Below are 21,856 nucleotides of genomic sequence, written 5' to 3'. Positions count from 1 at the left end.
ATGAAATCTAGCATTTCAAATATAAATTAAATCACATCAGTTCCACAGTCTCCACTTGGTGACATTTACCCAGATTGGCTGTCACCTTCACTGAACTCTCAGTCTATTCAAAGAGGTTTTATTCTATTACAGATAATATAGATACATCCATGTGCTCTGGATTACTAAAGGACATATGAAACCACAGTGCAAGTGCTATACACTGAATGGATTTCTAGAGGCTAAGATCTATTTTTTTTAATACCTTGAAGCAGTTTGAACATGCACACTGAGAAACTGGGAAGAGCAGAGGCAGAAAAATAAAAATTGAGACAACTGTTTTGAAACATGAGACTGAATCATGGGAAGTTTCTCAGTCCAGGGCATATCTGAAAATACATTTTGATTCTGTTCCTACCTCTGTCTGCACCATAGACATCCGGTAGGATCGCATTTCGGACACCAGCCCTAAGATGTCGACAAACTCATGATCCCGAATGTGCTGCAAGAGCCTGTCCAGGGCAATGAATGTTCCCGTCCGGCCGACTCCGGCACTGCAAAAGAGTGTTTGGACAGCATATTCCTCAGACAGTCCTTTTACACGGTTGCAAACACATCGGCCACTAGAAAACCCCCCAAGCTACAGGTAGCACCACTCAGAAAAAAAGAAGAAATACTCCTGACAATATTTTCCTGATTTTGAAGTACGTGATTGTGGTTGTTTTTTTTTTTTTTTTCTTTTTTTAAAGATTTTATTTATTTATTTATTTATTTGAGAGTGAGAACACAAGTGGGGAGGGCCAGAGGCAGAGGGAGAAGCAGACTCCCCGCTGAGCCGGGAGCCTGATGCGGGTTCGATCCCGCAACTCCAGGATCATGACCTGAGCCGAAGACAGACGCTTAACCGACTGAGTCTTTCAGTGTCACATTTCTGACTCACCCTGCTGCCTCCCTCAAAGAGGTGCACGGGTGCACAGCCTTAGCCCCACCCCGGTCCAGCCACAGGGTACCCTGCTTCCTGAGGAAGGTAAGGATTCCAGAGGGAGCTGGCTGGAGAGTCGCTTCCTGCTCTCAGACAGGGGATACACAGAAAACAAATCCAGTTTTTTGTGTAGCCTCGGAGTTCGGTGCACACCCCCTGCTGGAAAGTCGGCTTGAGAGGCCACACACTAGTTCTAGCTCTGGGGCTACAGCCATTTGCAGGCGGGCAATAATATTTATATTATTCAGGGCTGTGATGAGCTATTTTTAATCTGACTTTGTATTTGGCCATGTTATAAGCCACTCAGAATCACTGAGAGGCTAGGGTACTATCCCACAGCACCTAAAGGCAAGGATTTGAGCCCTAATCCCTCCCCATGCTAGCTGCCTGAATTTGTGTCAATCCCTTTACCTCCCCTCTTCTCAGTTTGTTTTTCATCTGAAAATGAGAATAATAACATCTACCTCATAGGCTATGGGAGATAAGAAAAGCCATAATATAAGTAAATCATGTATCAGGTAAGATATCAATTGTAAATTTTTAAAAAAGTCATAGTTTACGTAATGGCAAATTCAGTGTGACAGGGTATATGGAACGGTGGGCTCTTTGCTTGGTAAAGCAGAGCCCGTGGGACCCTACCAGAAGATACGGCTGATGCGGTTACCTGCAGTGCACGATCATGGGGCCTTTGCTCTTGGTAGCTTGCTGTCGAACCACGTGTACAAACTGCAGGATGCTCTCTGCAGCATTTGCCGTGGGCACCCCGTGATCAGGCCACGCCGTGTAGTTGAAATGCATCACATCCTGCATCTCATCAGCCTTTAGGGGAAAAAGCCAACACAAGCATGAATGTCTCAGTGCGCCGGCCCGATGGCCTAGGCCTCCACGGCAGCTCACAGGTTAATGGCTTCAAAAGTTCAAGCCACGTTCCCCTCCTGGCCAGTCCCCTTCCCTTCCCAGCTCTGAGGATGGTGTCTGGCCCAAAGCAGGCCCTGAAAAAAAAAATACTAATTGTGTAAAACTTCGAAGAGTAGGATAAATAGGCGAATCTATGCCTTTGTAGAGATAAGAGCTCAAGCCGATCAGGGTGTGCCTCCTGGCTCGGCCACTTGGCAATTACATCAGCGTTGGTCCAGGAATCCCGTGGAAGGTGCTATTGGTTCCTGCCTGCCCCCGGGTTCCCTTTGCCAGGCTGATGCACCCCCTTTCCAGCGGCTGCTAACAGCATATGGCTGTGTCCTCCTCATAGTTGTCCTCCACAGAGGGAACTGCCTGCCTTTCTGGAGCGTGCCCGAGGGGATGTGTTCTCCTGATGAGGGCAGTGCATAGCTAAGGAATGATGGATACTGGGGTACAAATGCCTGCCCCCTTACATCAGGGGGCACAGCTAACAGCACAGTGCCATTCACTGCCCCGGCCATCTCCGTGGGACCCAGCTGAGGCCAGAATTCAGCGGAACCCACAGCTGTGTGTAGCTCCTTCCCTGCCCTGGCCTATCCTGATTCCCTTGTTCCCTTAGAGATTTGACCCAAGACTGTACTTTCAAAAAGTCACCAATATGACAATCCCTGTCTTGTGCTCTGACCCAAGACAAACTTGCTGAACATGTTTTCTCATGCTTTTTTTTTTTTAATCTTTTATTTTAAAGATTTTATTTATTTATTTGAGAGAAAGAGAGAGAAAGAGCACAAGACGGGGGAGCGGGAGAGGGAGAAACAGACTCCCCGCTGACCAGGGAGCCCGATGCGGGACTCGATCCTGGGACTCCAGGATCATGACCTGAGCCAAAGGCAGTCACTCAACCAACTGAGCCACCCAGGCACCCGTTTTCTCATGCTTAAAATGAGCCCCTTTAGATGTTATAGGATAAAATAACCCATCACAAGGGTGGTTGTGAGCATTCAGTGTGCTCATGTCTGTGAAGGATGGGACCTGGTAGATATGGTCATCACTACTACCTAATTACCACCACTCTCTCCCAGCTCAGTGCAGGCTTATGGTTGGTTCTGGGAATCCCCGTGGGTCGGTATGTTTTGTATATTTATCTCATTCATATTAACCCATATGTCAAATGTGTTCTTGTCCCCTCTGAACTGAGAATTATCAGTTAGGGTGTGGGCCTTCAAGATTCACTCTTTTTTTCTTTCTTCTTTCTTTCTTTCTTTCTTTTTTTTTTAAGATTTATTTATTTGAGAGAGAGAGTGTAAGGGAGAGGGGCAGGGAGAAGGAGAGTCTCAAGCAGACGCCACACTGAGCACAAAGCCCCATGCGGGGCTCGATCTCACGGCCCCGAGGTCATGACCTGAGCCAAAACCAAGAGTCGGATGCTTAACCAACTGCACCACCCAGGCGCCCCAAGACTCGCTCTTTTTAGTCTCTACTAATTTGTAAGCATAAGGATTTATTCTGTTCTTATTATCAACTATCAGAAATAGTCCAAATCCAGGCCTCACAAAGATCTAATTCATCCCCTTCCCTCAAACTTGCTAAGAGCCTAGAATGCGCTCGGTGAATGGAATACTGTATCATAATTTGGAAGAATTTGGCCTGGTTATGAAACTAAAGCTAGGTTCAGGTATTGAAGAGAAATGAATTCCAAAGAGTCAGTGTCCTTGGGTGGAGTAAAATTTGTATAAATGTAAGTAAATGCATAAATAAAGCATATACGTAAATACGTAATAAGATACATAATAAGATCTGTGTAAACATAAGTAAATCAGCACTTCGACTGGACCCCCTGTCCCCTAGGCACTCAAGGCTATCCACCCCCAGCCACACTCAGTGTCTCCCTCACTGCCTTCAAGGGCTCTTTCTTAGACACATGGAGCATGGGTGCAAAAGTCTGCAAAGATGCTGGCGACTCTCACTGCTGTTTTCAGGAGGTACGGCAAGGAAGTAACCCAAGCATAATAAATTGTGCAGAGTGACTCCATTACTCAGCACCATGAGGATTTAAGCATACTCAATCACTAGATAACTTTGGTTGCCCGGAAAAGCTCACAAAAAATGTTAACTCTTTTCCAAGGCTGATTACAGGCTTTGCTCAAAGACTTGTACATGGTAGGCAATACATATGTGTGTATAGATATATATACATATATATAATTGATCTGAAAATGTATCCAGCTAAAATATGCAAAGTGGTTCAAAACGAGGAAACACTTAAATTGTCATTAGTCTCTATCAGGGTGATCCCTGTCAGCTGAATAGCAAGGCACGCGTCGATGGGAACAAACACATTTTTGCTGGTTTCAGTCTCCAGTTCCTACTCAGTTCAGGCCAAGTTTTCAAGCCCTGGAAGGTGGCAAATTATGTGTTATGGTCATTTTCCTCCTTTCTTATTAAATGAGAAAACCATCCTTGTTCATCTTAGCCATTTCAAAATTTCTCTTACCCCGATTTCCTCATTCATGTACTTTTATCTGGTTGTACTCTGAAAGCTCCCATATATCAATATGGAAGGAATAAAGAAGAGTGTGAGCAAAAATCGAAACAAATAGAAAAACATGCCCGTGAGCACAGCACAATATTCTTTTGCAATACAACCTTCATCCAGGAAGCATAAAATTTAGATTCGGTGTTTATGGCCACAAGGGGGCACTCTAGGACCGAATGCTTGTAACTACTGTATAGGCATCTTACCAGAAAATACTATTATTCAATGTTTTATTTCAGTGTTTCAAGCCCTTGACACGATTATCATTGAAAGATAGGTCAGCATTTAAGACCAAGGACGAGAAGCATAGGACTGACCAGACACTGATCTATGTGACTCTTCTTTGTCAAGGAAACAGGCGTGGAACAGACCCTATTTTGTGCTCCGCAGTCTCTTTTCTCCTGAATGCAAACTCAGGGAATTATTTGTTCTACGTTTACCCAGCAGTTTACACTGGCTTTCCGGCTGAAACAGCCAAGAAACAAAGCTGGATTCAAATGGCATTCAGGCTGTCAAATATTTTCCCTGAGGAACGTCCGTGAGATTTCCAAGTGTTTTATTATTTTTGAAATCGTTCATTCATTCACTCATTTATTCATCCCACAAAGATTTTATAAATGGCAAAGGGTTGCGATTACAAAGCTTATTAAAACAGGGTACGTGCTTCCCAAACTCACAGCACGCTGGGGGAAGAAGACATGAAGAGAGACAGTTATAACCATCTCTGGTATCCCGTGATAGAATAATCTAGATGAGACTAGAGCAGAGGGGGGAGGAATAAAGCTGTCTGGAGACTAGGGAAAGCTTAACAAAGGAGGTGACCTTTGAATTGAAACTCTGAGGGGGAAGTGTTTAGGGAACAGGCAGACATGGCCATTTCAAAAATATGGAACAGCACGAAGCAACAGTCTGCTAAGGATTTGCCTAAATTCCCCTGTAGCAAAAGCCGTTTTGTTAACTACCAGTGGTTAAGAAGTGATTAAACTTGCAAATATCAATAAATGACGAATTAATGAGTACTTCTGCTGTATTGATATGGACAATCTTTGTTTCCATTGTCCACATTAAGGGTCAGCAGATGTTTTCTGTGAAGGGCAGACAGTAAATATTTTAGGTGTTATGGGTCATAGGGTCTCTGTTGCAACTACTAGAGCTTGATGTAGCACAAAAATACTCATCGGTAACATGTAAGCAAATGTGTGTGTGGCTCTGTCTCAATAAAATGGTATTTGTGGACACTGAAATGTGAATTTCATATGATTTCCATATTTTGTGAGAAATGTTATTTTTCTTTTTTTTTTTTTTCCACCCACTTAAAAATTAAAACTCATTCTTGGCTCACAGGCTTTATAAAACAAGCAGTGGTCCATCGGTCCACAGCCCAGTCTACCATCCCCTGACCTATACGTTTAGGAAGTGCTGTTTCTAAGCAGAGAACATTGCAATGAGAATGTTCCTATTCAATGTTGTCCTCAACAGAGAGCATGTTCAAGTGACTACTAGTAAAAATGCCCTCCCCTCTTCTGGGACTGCCATGTGTGAAGAAGGCAACAGGGTGACTGGTTGTTGTCGGCCCCTAAGCAGCACATAAACATTCAGCATAAGCTCAAAGGCTAATCATCAGAGAGGTAGCAGGTCCAGGAAAAGTAGACTTTTCCTGACATGCTAATATTCAGAAATCAATAGCATTTTAAAAGAGGTATGGAACCATGGTTAAAAAGGCCTGAAGTACCTTTGACATAGTAAAAACCAAACCAGAACAAAAATAAGGAAAAAAGCCAAACAAAACCAAACCCAAACTACTAAGTTATGGTCTAAGTGTTTAAAGTTTAAGTGTGTCTTATATATCCTAATTATTCGCACATGGAATTTAGTGTAAGTACTGAGAACTTCTCTCCTCAGTCATAACTGGTGAGCGGGTGATTCCCCAAGTCTCCTATTGCCCTGGGCTAAACTGAGATGGAACCATGAGGACTTTTCATCCCATCTCTTCGGGCTCTCCAGGCCAACCATTCCATCCACACCATTGTTGATGAAATGGGAAACAAATACATTCAAAAAGTGGGATTTATCTCTTTATCTCTTGAAGAAAGCACTGTTGCAAAGCCCGAAGAGCTCACAGTCTGAGGTGACGGTGGTTTGGCCTCTGACACGTGGGTGTCCCCTCAGCATGAGGACCTGAAAATGTGCTTCGTGACTTACATAGTTGATCCGGAAGTGTCTGCAGGCCCAGTCATCCCTCTCTTCCTCCGAGATCATCTCCACGGTGATGTCTCCGTAAGCTATGGGTTCTTCCGTGAACGGCCAGTAATGGTCACATTTCACCTGAGGGGACAATGGCACAACCTTTTAAAACAAACAGGCTATGGAAGGAAGAGTCTGTGCTCACTTAGGGAAAACAGAAGTCCTTGCCTCTGAAGAACCGTATCGTACTATCGTGAGGAGGAAAAATGGAGCAAGTGGAAGTTTCTGGTACACAGTAAGCACTCAAGCCATGACCACGGCTGGTAGGGGTTGTGCTGCCAGTGGGGACAGCCCCCTTGGGCACTTACCCTTCTTTTCTCGTTACACTGCGTGAGCATGACAATGATCTGGGACTTCTGTTGTAGAACCATCTTCCAAAAGTCATTTCTGGTCTCAGGCAGTGGTCCCTGTGTGGCAATATACTCCTGGGGTGAGTTGTATCCCTGAAAGATGAAGTCACCAAGTTGTCACCTAAGGAGCCCCAGTCAACACCAAATGCTGGTCCACACGAAAGAGGAAAACCTGAGAATTTACTGGGGGATGAGCCTGGCAAAGGATCACATACCTGGGTCGTGTTCTTTCCCTTTTACATCAAAGAGGTAGTCAGAGTAACGGACCCGTGTAGGTCAGCGTGATTGTAAGCCTTGTTCTCACACCTTTTTAATGAGAACAGCCACTATTTTTAAAGAACAGGGGCTCAGGTGGAGCCCTTTGAGTTGAGTTGCCGAAACCGAAAGCTAAACACGACACAGATGATCTTTAGTGTAATTATTTACTTTCACTTTCACCAGATTTTACAAAGAAATCCGAACATTACTCATCTAGGGGCTTTTCCCCCCATTCCTTATTCTGAAGAGGAATAATGGGAAGTGTTCCTGAGAGTCGGGTGGCTAGGTGGAGAATGGCTCTCTTTACAACTGTTGGATGCATCCCCGGAGCCTGAATTGTCCTCCTCTGGCTGAGCTAGAATTTGGATGCCTGGTTAAAAAAATTTTTTTTTTTTACTGTGTTTTACTCACAGGAATGTAGTTGGCATTGATATAGTCCGTGCCTTCCTCTTCATTCATGGAGACTAATCTCACTCGGCTAAAGTCATCTGTAAAGAACGAGAAGAAAAGAAATATTAAAAATGTGAGCAGAAAGAATTGTCTTGACCTTCTCTAACCGAATAGCAAGTCAGATCAGCCCGTGACACAGTAGGTCGAGTTTATTTTAGCCTGCTATTTCAGCCACACCTCAATCTTTGTTTCTTGCTTAAATAAATATAGAAACACATCTCAATCACCGTTTCCTCTCCATCAGCTCCCCTGTGCTTGTCTCAAGGTTGTGGGGACATTGTCCAGGATATTTAGAGGAACTGAAATATCTGGTGGGTTGTATGGAAGGCTAGAGGATATAGCCTAAATCCATGAATTCCATGTCACCTAGCACATCCAGAAAATCCACTACCTTTGGGAAATCTAGAGAAGATGGAGTTGCACAGGCTTTGTGTAAACAGATTTCAGATGAGAAAAGTACATTCTGGAATGTGTACAGATGAAAAGTGTTATAATGATGACACTATGCAGTTTTATTAAGAAGGCCGATCAAGGAGAAAGTTCTCCTTCTAGAGCTTTTTCAGCTCCCCTCCTCCCCCTTCTCCATTTCTCCCAGCACTACCCGCCCCCCGACCTCTATCCACTGTGGCACAGAAGAAAGTTAAATTTATATTGGAATGTATTTTATTTGTCCGTTAAATGCTTCATATTACTTTTTTCTCGAATGTTGCTTTTATTACAAAATGCTAAGCAACAAGAGAACCTACCAGAAGTAAGAAAGAGGAGGCATTTTAGTGCATTGCACTCCTTCCCTTGTCAGGGAGTTGACTGAAAATAGTTTATGAGAGCTCAGATTATCTTATCCTAATTTGGCTAAGATTTCTGATCTCTGAAGAGCGAAATGGTCAGTCTTTCCTGATCATCAGACACAATTCAGTTGAAAGCAAAGAAGTTCAGTATTCCTACATAGGATGGTATCCTATGTTATTTAATAACATCAAAGCATGAATGGGACCAATGCAATAGCAGAGATGGCCTTGAGGATCCAGACCGCAGCTGGGCTTGGCCAGAGATTGGGGAAAATGATGAATCTGCAGTAACAGTCTGTCAGCCTTTGAGAAACGTGAACAGGATAGGCTCTAGTGAGAATCTTACACGGTAGGATGTTTGTGTAACGATTTTTACATCGGTTCAGTGGAAGGTCTGCCGCAAAGTGTGGGATGTCCAGTCCAATCAATTTCAACTCCTGTAAATGACAGAGAATAGAGTTGAGATTTCGGTAGTTGGTGTGGATTGGATTATTGTTCACACTGTATTTTTCCTCACTCCCTGCCTGTAATAGAATTATCACACCCCATCTTCCACACGATGTTCCCGTTGCTCCCTTTTGGGACAGAGTGCACTTCTCCACTCCACTCTTCTCAACTTTCTTTGGCCAATGAACTTGGGTAGCAATCATTCCGATCAGAAGCTTTAAGTGTGCTTGCTCAGTTTGGTTTTCCTTTCAGTGCTACTGCCATCTGCCATGAAAAGAACATGCCCAGGGAGGCTGCTAGCTCCAGAATGAGGAGATGCTTAGAACAGACCTGACTCTGTCCTACAGACCCTTGAAGGAGGAAAATAAATAAATGTTGTTGCTGCTCATTGAGATTTTGAGATTAACCCTATAGGATGCTTCTATAGCATTATTGCAGGAATAGGGCTAATATAATACATAAATACCCTGAATAGCTTAGTGATCACATGGAGAAGGTAAGAATTATGTGTATCACTCAAGGTATGGAAAATTTGAAAACAGAGACACATTTCAGATTTTTGGAGGTATATGTTAACTGAAATGTACGCAGTATGTGTAAACTTTTCTATTCTATGGGGAAATGTAGGTATTTGTCCTACAGGCAATAGGCCTTAGAGAAAGTAGTAGAAGAGTGAGGAACAAGTGGGGAATATTCCCCATGTTACAAGAAGTAAGATCCACAGGCACTAAGTATCTGGTAATAAATTGGAGAGTAAAGATGAATCAGTAGTGGGCAGGCAAACCTTTCAGTGAAAATAGGAACAACCAAATATCTGCCTGTATGTACATATCAGTACTCCTATAAAACCTATAATCCAATTGCATTGGTAGGGCAATTTTTATATAAACAGACAACCATCACACTTCAACAAGATTATGTGATGGGCTAGGGGGGCTCCTAAGTGTTCATCTCATGTGTCTTCTAGGAAACAAGCTGGTATGGTCAGGCCACCTGGATTTCCCAGGAGGTATCATTGATGGTGTGGTCGGTGTGAATAGCTCCCTGGAGTTGGGCAGTGCACAACCAGTGCAGCAGATCTGGTTATGTCCCTGTACAAAGTTCAGGGAAATATGAGTGAACAGCATATACAGCCATCTACAGATGGAATGATCTCTACAGTCTCTGTGAGACTACTAGCTGAGGCTGTAATTGTTTTTACTCAGATAGGACATTAATGTTGTGCACACATTTTACTCTTCATAATTCCTCCCAATTTTTACTCCAACGAATCATAATTGAGAGGAATACATATCTGGGGGTAGAGTTTGGGAGCATCTTTGAAAGACTTTTGAAGGGGGCTGGAGACATTGGTGATGTTTTGAGAGACCAAACAGGCACATCTCTTTCATGGCCTTTCTATCGTGATATAAGCATTCTTTGCAAAGATATGCTTTAAAGAGACCAAGTTCTTGAGTCTTCTCTTGTTTCCACATAGAAGTTCCTTGACAACTAACTGGGATGCAACGCTGTGGTCCACACGGATGGACTCACTTGAATCACTCAGATCTCTCTCCTCCTTCCATTCTGCAACACTTTGGGCTTTTTAAGATCATGAAATCCCAAGCTCTGGGGCCCAAGTGGAAGCCAACCTTAAAGGCAAGCTAGGCTGACTTTGATCCTCAATTCACAAAGGGAGTTTTTCTGTTTCAGGCAAAATCCTTGCTTGCTAAATGCCTTTAACCAGAAGCATGTCACTGTCACTTTATAAGTAGTTTTTTCATTTTAAAGGGTTTTCAAAGACTGACTACATTGTTCTTATAAGTAACAAAATTTATTTTTAGCAAACTTCAACCAAATCAGTGTTATTTTTAGGTTAGTTCCTCTCGGAAGCTGGAAGCTAATTTAAATGATGCTCCCATTGCTTAAAATATTTTGGAAGTCTACCTCCTTTAGAGAGTGTCTTTAGAGATAGTTGGTCAAAACATCTGGCTTCTTTTGGTGTACCACTCATTAACTGTAAGGTCTTGGAAAAGTAGTTCAACTCTTGGTAACATCAATTTAGTTATCTGTAAGATAAGGCTAACAACATTTCCATCCCTCAGTCACGTATAGTGACTCTCCAAGGGAACGATTAAACTCCACAAATATGAATACAACACTATTGATAATGGCGACGAAATGCTTCTGCTCGGATTCCTTGTTTTGCTTTGCCTGGATGCATAACTTCTCCCTCTTCTGCCATTTGCACTAACAGACCCACAACTTTCCCCACAAATCCCCCGCTTTGAGGACAGACTGAGGAGCCACAGGAAGAGGCCTCGGTGATGAAAGAAAAGTGTGGAAACAGATTGGAGCTGGGAGCTGGAGCACATATGGAAGCTGACTAACTGATAGAACTTTAATTGTGTGTTGCCTCCCTGCTGTAAATGCCCTAAGTTGATAAGAGAGGTTTAATTGGCTGAACACTGTAAATGTAAATTGCCAAGGCTGAACCACGGCAGAGCGGGAACGGCGGGTGTACACAAAATGCTCTGCAATCTTTTGTAATTTAGCCTGTCACTAAGTGGAAAATCAAATACTAAGTTTCCAGATCAGTAGCTTTGCAGTTGTTCTCTTTCCAGCCATATGGAAACTCCAGAGGCTTAAATCTTCATAAAGGCAAAGGACGAGGTGATGGCCTGAAACTGACATAAATCATTTTTGAATTTTCAGTTTTGTTTCTATTATGATTTATCACTCTGTGTGTTTTTCCCTGGGCCATGGAGTCATCCATAGCAGGTTGAGTGGTGGCTCCCCAAAAGATGTGTCCACATGCTAACCCGCAGAACCTGTGAATGTGGCCTTATTAAAAAAGAGGCTTTGCAGATGTAATTAAGTTAAGGATCATAAGATGAGATTATTCTGTATTATCTGGGTGGGTCCTGTATCTAAGAACAAGTGTCTTTCTAAGAGAGAGAAGAGAAGGCCATATAAAGACAGAGAAATAGATTGGAGTCATGCAGTAAGTAAGCCAAGGAGCACCTGGAGCCTCCAGAAGCTGGAGGAAGCAAAGAAGGATTCTCCCCTAGAGCCTTCAAAGGAAACATGGCCCTGATAACACTGACTTTGGACTTCCGGGCTCTAGAATTCTGAGAGAATAAATTTCTGTTGTTTTAAGTGACCAAGACTGTGGTAATTTGTTTCGGCAGCCCTAGAAATCTAATACAGTCCCCAAAGCCCAGTGGCAGCCTACGTTGGGTTGGCTGGGTTTGAAGCACACAAGTCAGGGAAAGCAAAGCACAAACATATGCACTGTGTCAGTCTGTTCAGGCTGCCATTGCAAAACTCCATAGACTGGGTGGTTTGAACAATGGAAATGTATTCCTCACAGCTGTGGAGGCTGGGCAGGCTAAGATCAAGGTGCTGACAAGGTAGACGTCATTCTGGGGCTTCTCTTGGCCTGCCTGGGACCATCGTCTTGCTGTGTGCTCACGTGACCTTTCTTGTCTAGCCCTACTTACCTTCCCAAGCCTCCATCTCATCAACATACCAATTTTGGGAGGACACAGGCAGCCCATTACATGCACAGTCATCTTCTGAGAAGAATGCAAACTCTAATCTGGCTCTAGAGTCTGTAACAATGTCAGCAGGGGCTAAGTATTTGGGACAGGTTGGACATCAGAGTCAGGCGGGTTCGATTACTAGACTACGGAGCAAGTGAGGAGACACGACGTCACCAGTGGTGTTGACAGGAGTGGTGCCAAATGCGGCAGGGTACAAGGCTCGGTGGAATTGGGCCAGGTCTGGCTCGTTTTCAGGAAAACCCTAAAGGAGATGGGATTTAGAAGAGGTGTTTAGTGAGACTCTGTATTCATTTCTGAGGGCTGCCGTAACAAAGTACCACAAGCTGGGGGGCTTAGAGCAACAGAAATGCATTGTCTTATAGTTCTGGAGGCTATATGTCTGAAATTGAGGTGCTAGCAGGGACTTCTGACGTCTGTCACTTATAGAGGAATATTAGGGCATTCTTCCCGCCTCTTCCTAGCGCCTGTGGTTTGCAGGCAACCTTTGGTATTCCTTCACTTGCAGCTCTATAACTCCGATCTCTGCCTTTGTCACCACATGGTGTTCTCCCTGTTCGTCTCTGTGTCTTCACACAGCTGTGTTTCCATAGGGACACCAGTCAGACTCAGAGCCCACACCACTCCGGTATGACCTCATCTTAACTAATTACATCTGCAATGACCCTGTTTCCAAATAAGTCATATTCTGAGGTACTGAGTGCTTAGGGCTTCAACATATCTTTTGAGGGATACAATTCAAGCCAGGACAGGTACTCTAAAGGAAGAATGGGGTGCAGTAATAATGGGCATCTTGGGGAGGTGATGGAGGACTGGAGGAGAAGGACACCAACCTCAGGGGAGTCTAGCAGGGGCTGGCAGGGCCCTGGCCCACTAGGACGGGATTGAGGGGCCACACTCCAGCTGCTGGACAGATCGCTAGTATAGACACCTGGAAACAGAGACCCAAACTAGAAGAGGAGGGAAAACTCAGGTCTGGGAACCAAGCAAGACCCCCGGAGTAAGCACTGTTGGAGAGAGTTCAAGGTGACTTATTTCAACAAAGGCTGCAGGTAGGTCTCCAGTGAACTGGACCGGAACACAAGTAAAAAGAGTTGTCAATGGGAGCTACTAGCAGAAATCAAGGCTCATCTCTCATGAACTACGTGGCAAGGAATACAGTCCGTTTTGGCATTTGCAGCCACATTTCTGAACAAAGATGGTGAGAGCTTTCATTAGCCTCCTGATCAAACAAATACAAAACACAGAAATTAATGGCAGAATGAGCAATATATGGTATATCTCGTGGGCTCTCCAATTTCAAGCTCTAAAGTCTGGCTCTTCAAAACCTTTCCATATGAGACATACAAAATGAGGAACTGAATCTAATCCCTGAGTCCCAAACCTCCTTAAGAAAAGATGCACATTTTCACCAGAAGGATAATCAATCTTTCCAGCAGATCCAAAATCAGATGCAGAGTGAAAAAGGAATGTATTTAGTGAGTGCAAATTAGCAAGTCATAGAGCTTCATGTATGACTTACAGCTGTATTGGTAATATATGTAAATCCTGACATTAGTTTCAATTTGCATAATGCTTATAAATGATGTAATGTCTCAGTATGAGTGTGATCTTTCAATGTCAGTATCAAAATGAATACAAGTATTAAGCATTCATACAAACAGAACAAATAACTGTGCAGCTACTGAATTTAGCTAGACCAGCTGATTGGGCCATTTTAATACCCTCTTGGGCTCTTATTAGAGCAGGAAACCTTTTTTTTTTTTCCCTTAAGTTTTGATTAATTACCAACTTCAGGAAAATTTGATGGCTGCCATGTGAAAGGTCTGACATACATCATAAAATCAGGTATGAGTATGAGTCTTTGAAAACAGATGAGGGTACCGGGACATGGAACCTGAGGGAGTGGAGGCGGGGGGTCAGGGGTGTTGTTGGAGGCTGGTGGTGCCTGAGGGCTGGTGAACAAAAAAGGAAGTGAGTCACCCATGGGTCACTGCTTGGGCAAATGTTAAAAAATACAGTCTGAGCCTATGACTTAAAGCAGACTTCTGGAGAATAATTTATATTTTCTCACCAGAGCAGGGATACGGTATTAGGACTCGGCACCAAATAAATTACATATAGGATCAACAATGTTCTAAGAACAAAGATAGATGAAGAAAAGCTTCAGAATAAATAAAGATATTAAATGCTCCTTCAAATCATGGTGTGATGGGTAATTTTATGTGTCAGCTTGGTGAGCCTAGATAGTGCTTAGTCAAACATCAGTCTAGATGTTGCAAGGTTTTTTTTTTAGATGTGATTAACAAAGCAGATTACTCTCTATAATGTTGGTGGGCCTGATCCATCAGGTGAAGACCCCAAGAGAAATGACTGAGGTGCCCTGAGGAGGAAGACATTCTGCTTCCTGGTTGCTTTTGGATTGAGCAGCAACATCAATTTTTCCCTGGGTCCAGAGCCTGCCCTGCAGTTTTCAGACTTGTGAGCTCTCATGACTCTGTGAGCTCATTCCTTAAAATAAGACTGTCTCTTGGGCGCCTGGGTGGCTCAGTCGTTAAGCATCTGCCTTCGGCTCAGGTCATGATCCCAGGGTCCTGGGATCGAGTCCCACATCGAACTCCCTGCTCGGCAGGAAGCCCGCTTCTCCCTCTCCCACTCCCCCTGCTTGTGTTCCTGCTCTCGCTATCTCTCTGTCAAATAAATAAATAAAATCTAAAAAAAAAAAATAATAATAAAGACTATCTCTTTATATATATATATTTCTTCAATTATATTATAGTATATAGGATATGCATCTTATAATAATTACATAAGAATTCTATAATTATATAAGAAGTATATAATGTAATGAACTTATGGATGAATTATATGATTACATTATATTGTATTAGTGTTTATACATGTATATATTTCCTATTGGTCTGTTTCTCTGGAGAACTCTAATACACGTGAGTTAGAAAGCTTGGATGTACCCTCGTCCCACATTTAGTCCAGGGTCTCTCAATGGAATACTATTGGCCTGGAACAATTCTTTATTGTGCAGGACTGTCCTACTCATCACAGAACATTTCTCATCCCTGTCCCTTTCTCCGTTGAATATCACTAGTAGCTTCTTCCCAAGGCATTATGAGAACCAAAAATACTCCCACACACTCCCAAACTCTCCCTAGGAGACTTCCTGGTCCTGGCCCAGTTGAGAACTACTGATTTAGTTCAGCCTACTCATTGGATGAACAAATTGAGGGGATGAGAAATTGTGGCTTTTTTTCAATATTGATTAAAGGCAAAATGGTCATGAGAACTAAGGGTTTTGGATCTGTTTTCAAAGACTCATACCCATACCTGATTTTAGGATGTATGTCAGACCTTTAGTACAATCCTACCTCCTTTATAATTCTTATGGAATAAGCCTGAATGTGTTCATTTATATATTGAATGTACAAAAGCTTTCAACATGCTATAAATTAAACATTTAGCACACAGAATTTATTATCCTACATTTCATATTTTTGAAGCATCTGAAGCTTCAAATCATTTATTGTTTGGTTCTCCAGTATCCTTCCTTTTTTGGGGAATAGTGCTCCCCATTGATTTAGCCAAGCAGTTCTAGTAAGAACTGTCCTGTTCCTATGTGAGTCTGCTCTCTCAGGCTGCAGTTGGCTTGAGTGGATGTCACAACGCAGGCCTGCAATCAGTATCCTCTCCTGTTAATTTTTAAACTCTGAATAAGAAAGAGAGTCAACAGTTCCCTTTGGAAACTGTGGAAACTCTCAGATGTGATGCTTGGGGGTTGTGGGTTGTGGTGTTTTCCACTGTGTGAAAGAGGTTGGTTTGCAGCGAAAGAGAGAGGCCAAGACAGAGAGAGAAGCAGAAGTGAGAAAAAAAAAAAAAAAAAGAGTGGGTCTCTGCAGGGGTGTGGCCCCTGGTTCCAATCATTCCTGACACTGAGCTGCTCCCTTTCCTCCCTCTGGTTTAGCTCTGATTATAAGATTCCTTTGGTTAGATGAGATATCTCAGCATCCTTTGAACAAATGCCCTCTCTCTTTGGTCTAAACTAGTCTGAATGGTGTGTCATTGACAACTAAAATCATCTTCTCTTTTTACCAAAAAATGGCTCACTGAATTTTCTTTATGATGATGCACTTCAGAAGCACAGTAATAATCACACTGAGGCTTGATGGCATAAGCTGGGAGGTACTCCTAACCTTCCCAGCGAGGGCAATGATGCTAACTGCATCACCAAGGTGACATCATCAAGTAGGGATGAAGAGCTGGAGGCTTCAATGAATTTGAAAGTGTATGTACATCATAATTTTCATCACCATTATCAGAGTTATCCAGACATTTATTTTCTGCCTGAGTTTTGGTTTATGTGTTCTTAAAGAAAATCTCCTTTGTTTTTTTCTTCCTGAAATGCCATCCTTGTCATAGATCTCCAGTTCACACCAAAGTTCTATTCTTTGAGGTATAGTATTTGGTGTCACATCTACAACTTCTTGCACACTTGCATGCAATGGATAACAGAGCCGGCTCTGTGTGGAATTTCTGATGACACAGGTGGGTAGTATTAGGGGGCTTTGTATTTGATCATGAGTAAAGTTCTTCTCATCCTTAAATTCCCTCTTAGATATCCACACCAGGACTCCTGCTGCTTCTTGCAGACCTAAGATATCCTCAGCTGACGAGGGGAAAGAAGAAATGAATATGAATACTGAGGGCAAAGCAGCTGCATTCGACGACCTGGTGTTTCACACGAAAGAGCTCCTAAGACCTTTAAGAAAACATTGCCGTATTTAGAAGAGTCACTTGATCTCTTTCTTTTCCCTGGTTTCCTTGAATCATGGACCACCTGAGCCTTGCTGTAGGAACCTCAAGGATGAGGCCACCCAGACTGTCCTGAGCTGTGAAATATATGGGAAGAAAACCTGAGGACCAGTTACACTGCTGAGATCCGAGGCTGACTCATTTCCATCTACTCTGACACGTGGTCTTGGACTCAAAGGATACGCGTACTTCAGAGAAAGGAGGTGTTGCCATTTTTTTTTTTCCTCCTTCCACATGAACCAGGTATAACTCTCTCCCTAATTTCCCCCCCAAAAAGTAAAGGAAATTGCACAAGGAAATATGAAGCAGAATGCCAGGAGTCCTACAGCTGTAAGAGCCCACCCCCACCCCACCCAGGCTCTTCTATGTCCAGAAGAGAAAGGGGACCTGTTTCATCCACCACCCCCCTTATTGTGCCCTCAGTGACATAAGAGACACACTAAAAATTCCCTGAAAGTGAAATTCTTTTCCGACCTAAATCCTCACCTTGCTTTCCTCCCCGCACACTCGATTGCATTGATGTTCAGTGATGGTTTCTCCTGGGATTGTGTTTGTTCACCCCACTACCCGCATTTGTTCTCTCTTTTCCTCCAGTGGAGCCACCCTAGTCCTGACCTGCAAAGGGTGCACGTCCTCACTCTGCACCAGCCGATGAGACATCCCCATCACAGTTACCACGCTGCCCATTATGAACCGTATCGCAAGCCCTGCCCAGTGAGCAGGGAAATGACACCAGTCCCAATCTGGCAAGTCCCATGCCTCTTCTACCACAGAAGGTAGGAAATACTTGATCTACTCACCTCAAATTGAAGAGAAAATTTATAGTCAGAGTCTTTGGCCATATCCTTGATGTAGGCATCAAAGTCATCCAGTTGAACTGGGCTTTACCAAACACAAAGAAATGTATGTTTTAGAAATCTGGTTGACAGGTATCTATACTGTTTAATGTCATACTTTTCAAACATGAATGACTTTCTTGGAGAAAAAAGGAAGCTTTACTGCTCCAGGGTCAGCATTCATCTTTTTGTTGTTGTTGTTAAAGTTATCAGTCCCTAATATGTTGTGATTAAAAAGAGGGCCTTATGTATTATACTTCCTTGAGATGGGAGAGAGCTCTAGATTTTCAGTCAGCTCTTACTCTAGCAATAAAATATTATATATATGGGATGCCTGAGTGGCTCAGTCGGTCCATTGTCTGCCTTCGGCTCAGGCCATGATCTCAGGGTCCTGGGATCAAGTCCCACATCGGGCTCCTTGCTCAGCAGAAAGCCTGCTTCTCCCTCTGCCTGCCGCTCCCCCTGCTTGTGCTCACTCTCTTTGACAAATAAATAAAATCTTAAAAAAATATTATATATATATGCATGCTTACATACATACATGTATATATGTTGTTTCTAGAAAATTCTGATTTATGGGAAAGAACAAAGGATTAGAGTCTGAAGAACTGTTTGAGATATGGTTTTATTTTATTTACTGTGTGATCATGGAAAATTGCTCTAACTCTTGTGAGATTCAACATTGTCATCTATAAAATATTATGGTCATACTAGTATACATACATACATGCTAGCTACACTGTCTCCTCAGAGCAGAGGCAGGGTCGGTGTGATGAAGCACATATCCAGAAAGCTTCTAGAGCCTCATTCTTAAAGAGCCATGTTTGTGTATCTATAAAAGTATCAAAAAGTTTCAAAGGTACAATCAAGTAACACATCTGAGCTTATGTTTCTGTATCTATACCCGAAGTCCTCACCTCTTTCCTTCTTCTTCTTTTCATGAATAAGAATTATATTTTAGGGTGCCCGGGTGGCCAGTTGGTTAAGCGTCTGCCTTCAGCTCAGTATCATGATCCCAGGGTCCTGGGATCGAGTCCCAAGTCAGACTTCCTGCTCAGTGGGGAGTCTGTTTCCCCCTCCACCCCTGCCCCCTGCTCATGATCTCCCTCCCTCCCTCCCTCCCTCTCTCTCTCTCTCTCTCGGATAAATAAATAAAATCTTAAAAAAAATTATATTTTATTTCCTACAGTTTTCTGTAGCTGCTTATCCTTCCCAGAGTTTACCTATACCAACCTGCTCCCTAAGCTTCTACAAGATGCTCTGCTCTGGCATCTAATCCAAGCCTTTCCACTTTGGCAGGATCCACACAGTGACCTTTCCCTTAGTCTTGCTACAAAGTACTCAGCTTATATCATCTACTTGTGGCCTTATGTCCTATTAGCAAATACATAGTATTATTAATAGTTATTTGTTTAAAGTTGTTGATTAGCCAATCCCATAGATTCTGTTAAGATTTTAGTAGAATTTAAAGGGCATTATACCTCCCAGAAGTACACTTGAATTCTAATGGTTTCACTTAATAGCATTAATGACTCGTATCCATAAAACACACTGCAGTGCATACATATTCGCATATGTTATATTGCTCGGTTGATCCCTGAAGTAGACCCGGGCAACATCAACCCCATGCTTCAAGTGAGACAGCCAAGGCTAAGAGTCCATTGAATAGTCCAAGATTACGTGGCTACTCAGCAGTAGAATGATGACCAGCACCTGGGAGAATGATTTCTGGTTAAAAGCTATTCCCACATCAAACTTGCCATCCTTCCAAAAGAATGGCTAAATGTGGGGCTCCTATCCTAGAAGGAACTCCATTAGACCTGCCCTCTCCTGCTGTTGTCTCTGAGCAGGGCATTGACCTTAACGTTGGATTGAATGATTCCAGTTTTCATCCCATTACCAGGAGAAAGGAAGCATGAATAGGAAAGGCAATCTGAGAAAATATTTATGGGTTAGAAAAAGCAAAAGGAAAAGAGAGACAGAGGAAGGGCCAGGAAACAGAAGAATGAACATCAGGGAGAGGAGGAGGATGGTAAGGAGTAGCAAAAGCAAGCTGGGAGGGAGTAAAGATCGAGAGGATAAAGGTTTAGAGGGAAAAGGGAGAAGAGAAGGTGGAGCAAACGAGGGGTGAAATGAGAATAGGTACAGATAGGAAAGGGGAGCCACGGGGACATGGTGCGGAGTGGGAGGGGGCGGCTTTGGGAGGTAAAGAGAAAGAGTAAAGAGAAAGCAAATGGAAATGTGGGCAGGGGAGCCCCTCAAGAACTGGCTTTTAGAGAAGGAAGGAGAATTAGAAAGAAAACGAGAAGGAAAGAGGAAGCTGGTTTCTTAGTGGTCTCTGCCACCCATATGTGTAAACACACCCACACATAATAGTTTAGCTGTTGAAATATACACCTGCCCTCTTTTTTAAGTTTTATTTATTTATTTATTTATTTTTAAATATTTTATTTATTTATTTGACAGAGAGCCAGAGAGGGAACACAAGCAGGGGGAGTGGGAGAGGGAGAAGCAGGCTTCCCGCTGAGCAGGGAGTCCGATGTGGGGCTTGATCCCAGGACCCTGGGATCATGACCTGAGCCGAAGGCAGACGCTTAACAACTGAGCCACCCAGGCGCCCCTAAGTTTTATTTATTTAAGTAATCTCTACACCCAATGTGGGGCTTGAACTCATTACCCTGAGATCAAGAGTCTCATGCTCCTCCGACTGAGCCAGCTAGGCGCCCCTACATTTGCCTCTTTCTTAAGCATCCCTTCCATTTGAAAACAAGCAATCTTTTTTTTTTTTTTTTTAAGATTTTTATTTATTTATTTATTTGAGAGAGAAAGAATGAGAGAGAGCACATGAGAGGGGGGAGGGTCAGAGGGAGAAGCAGATGCGAGACTCGATCCAGGGACTCCCGGATCATGACCTGAGCCGAAGGCAGTCGCTTAACCAACTGAGCCACCCAGGTGCCCAACAAGCAATCATTTTAATAGGCAAAATGAAGATCATTATGAAGAACTTTTTTTAAATTAAACATTTCAAAAAGAAATATAAGAAAAACTTACTGTATTATATACTTCAAAGTTTCTAAGACTAATCTTTAATATTTTCACCACAAAAAGAAACAATAATTATGTGACAGGATAGAGTTGTTGCCTAAATGTTATGGTGGGAATCATACTGCATTGTATCAGTGTATTAAACCAACACATTGCACACCTTAAACTTACACAATGTTATAGGTCAGTTATATCTCAACAATAAAAAACAACTTACTTAGTCAGTTTCCTCTTCTTTAAACCATTTTTACTCCTGAGAATTTAAAAAAAAAAAAAAAGACAGCTTTATCTGGGAAAAAGAATCGATTGACATAATGATGAAACTTGAAGAGCTTTAAATAATTACATCAGGCACCTCAATTTTATTTAATTTTCATTAAACATACCTCCAGTTTGTTTAATTACTTTTCCTTAAATGAGAAGATAATGATAATAATTTCAGATTCACTTCTTAAAAAGTCTATTAGATTACAAGAACATACTTGTACTTTACATTTTGGATTTGCCAAATACTAAATTCTAGAAATATAATCTCTTGCTACTAGTGGTTAAGCTGCTGAAGTATTTTATAAATATACAGAAATATCTGTTGCCTGAAAACTCTAGGATCTATAGGCAAGAAGGAAAGAATTGGGGAATAAAAGGGGAGAACGAAGTATCTGGGAGGGTGGATAT

General features: G+C 42.6%; 1 protein-coding gene across 3 annotated transcripts in view; it reads right to left on the bottom strand.

The window, feature by feature from the left end:
• The window catches only part of PTPRO (protein tyrosine phosphatase receptor type O), a 234,987-nt gene that overhangs the window by 8,009 nt on the left and 205,122 nt on the right, over positions 1-21,856 (bottom strand). For all 3 annotated transcript variants that reach the window (XM_032391763.1, XM_032391765.1, XM_032391766.1), the window contains 8 exons: positions 21,399-21,434; positions 18,101-18,182; positions 8,834-8,924; positions 7,661-7,737; positions 6,950-7,084; positions 6,600-6,722; positions 1,626-1,780; positions 398-533 (listed from right to left, as the gene is read on the bottom strand). In XM_032391763.1, the coding sequence (XP_032247654.1) occupies positions 398-533; positions 1,626-1,780; positions 6,600-6,722; positions 6,950-7,084; positions 7,661-7,737; positions 8,834-8,924; positions 18,101-18,182; positions 21,399-21,434 (835 nt within the window). The remainder of the gene's footprint in view (positions 1-397; positions 534-1,625; positions 1,781-6,599; positions 6,723-6,949; positions 7,085-7,660; positions 7,738-8,833; positions 8,925-18,100; positions 18,183-21,398; positions 21,435-21,856) is intronic.

Source organism: Phoca vitulina, unplaced genomic scaffold (assembly GCF_004348235.1).
Source record: "Phoca vitulina isolate PV1807 unplaced genomic scaffold, GSC_HSeal_1.0 scaffold64, whole genome shotgun sequence".
NCBI classification, from domain to species: Eukaryota; Metazoa; Chordata; class Mammalia; order Carnivora; family Phocidae; genus Phoca; species Phoca vitulina.
The sequence above is the reverse complement of the archived record's forward strand: the minus strand, read 5'-3'. Positions and strand labels throughout refer to the sequence as shown.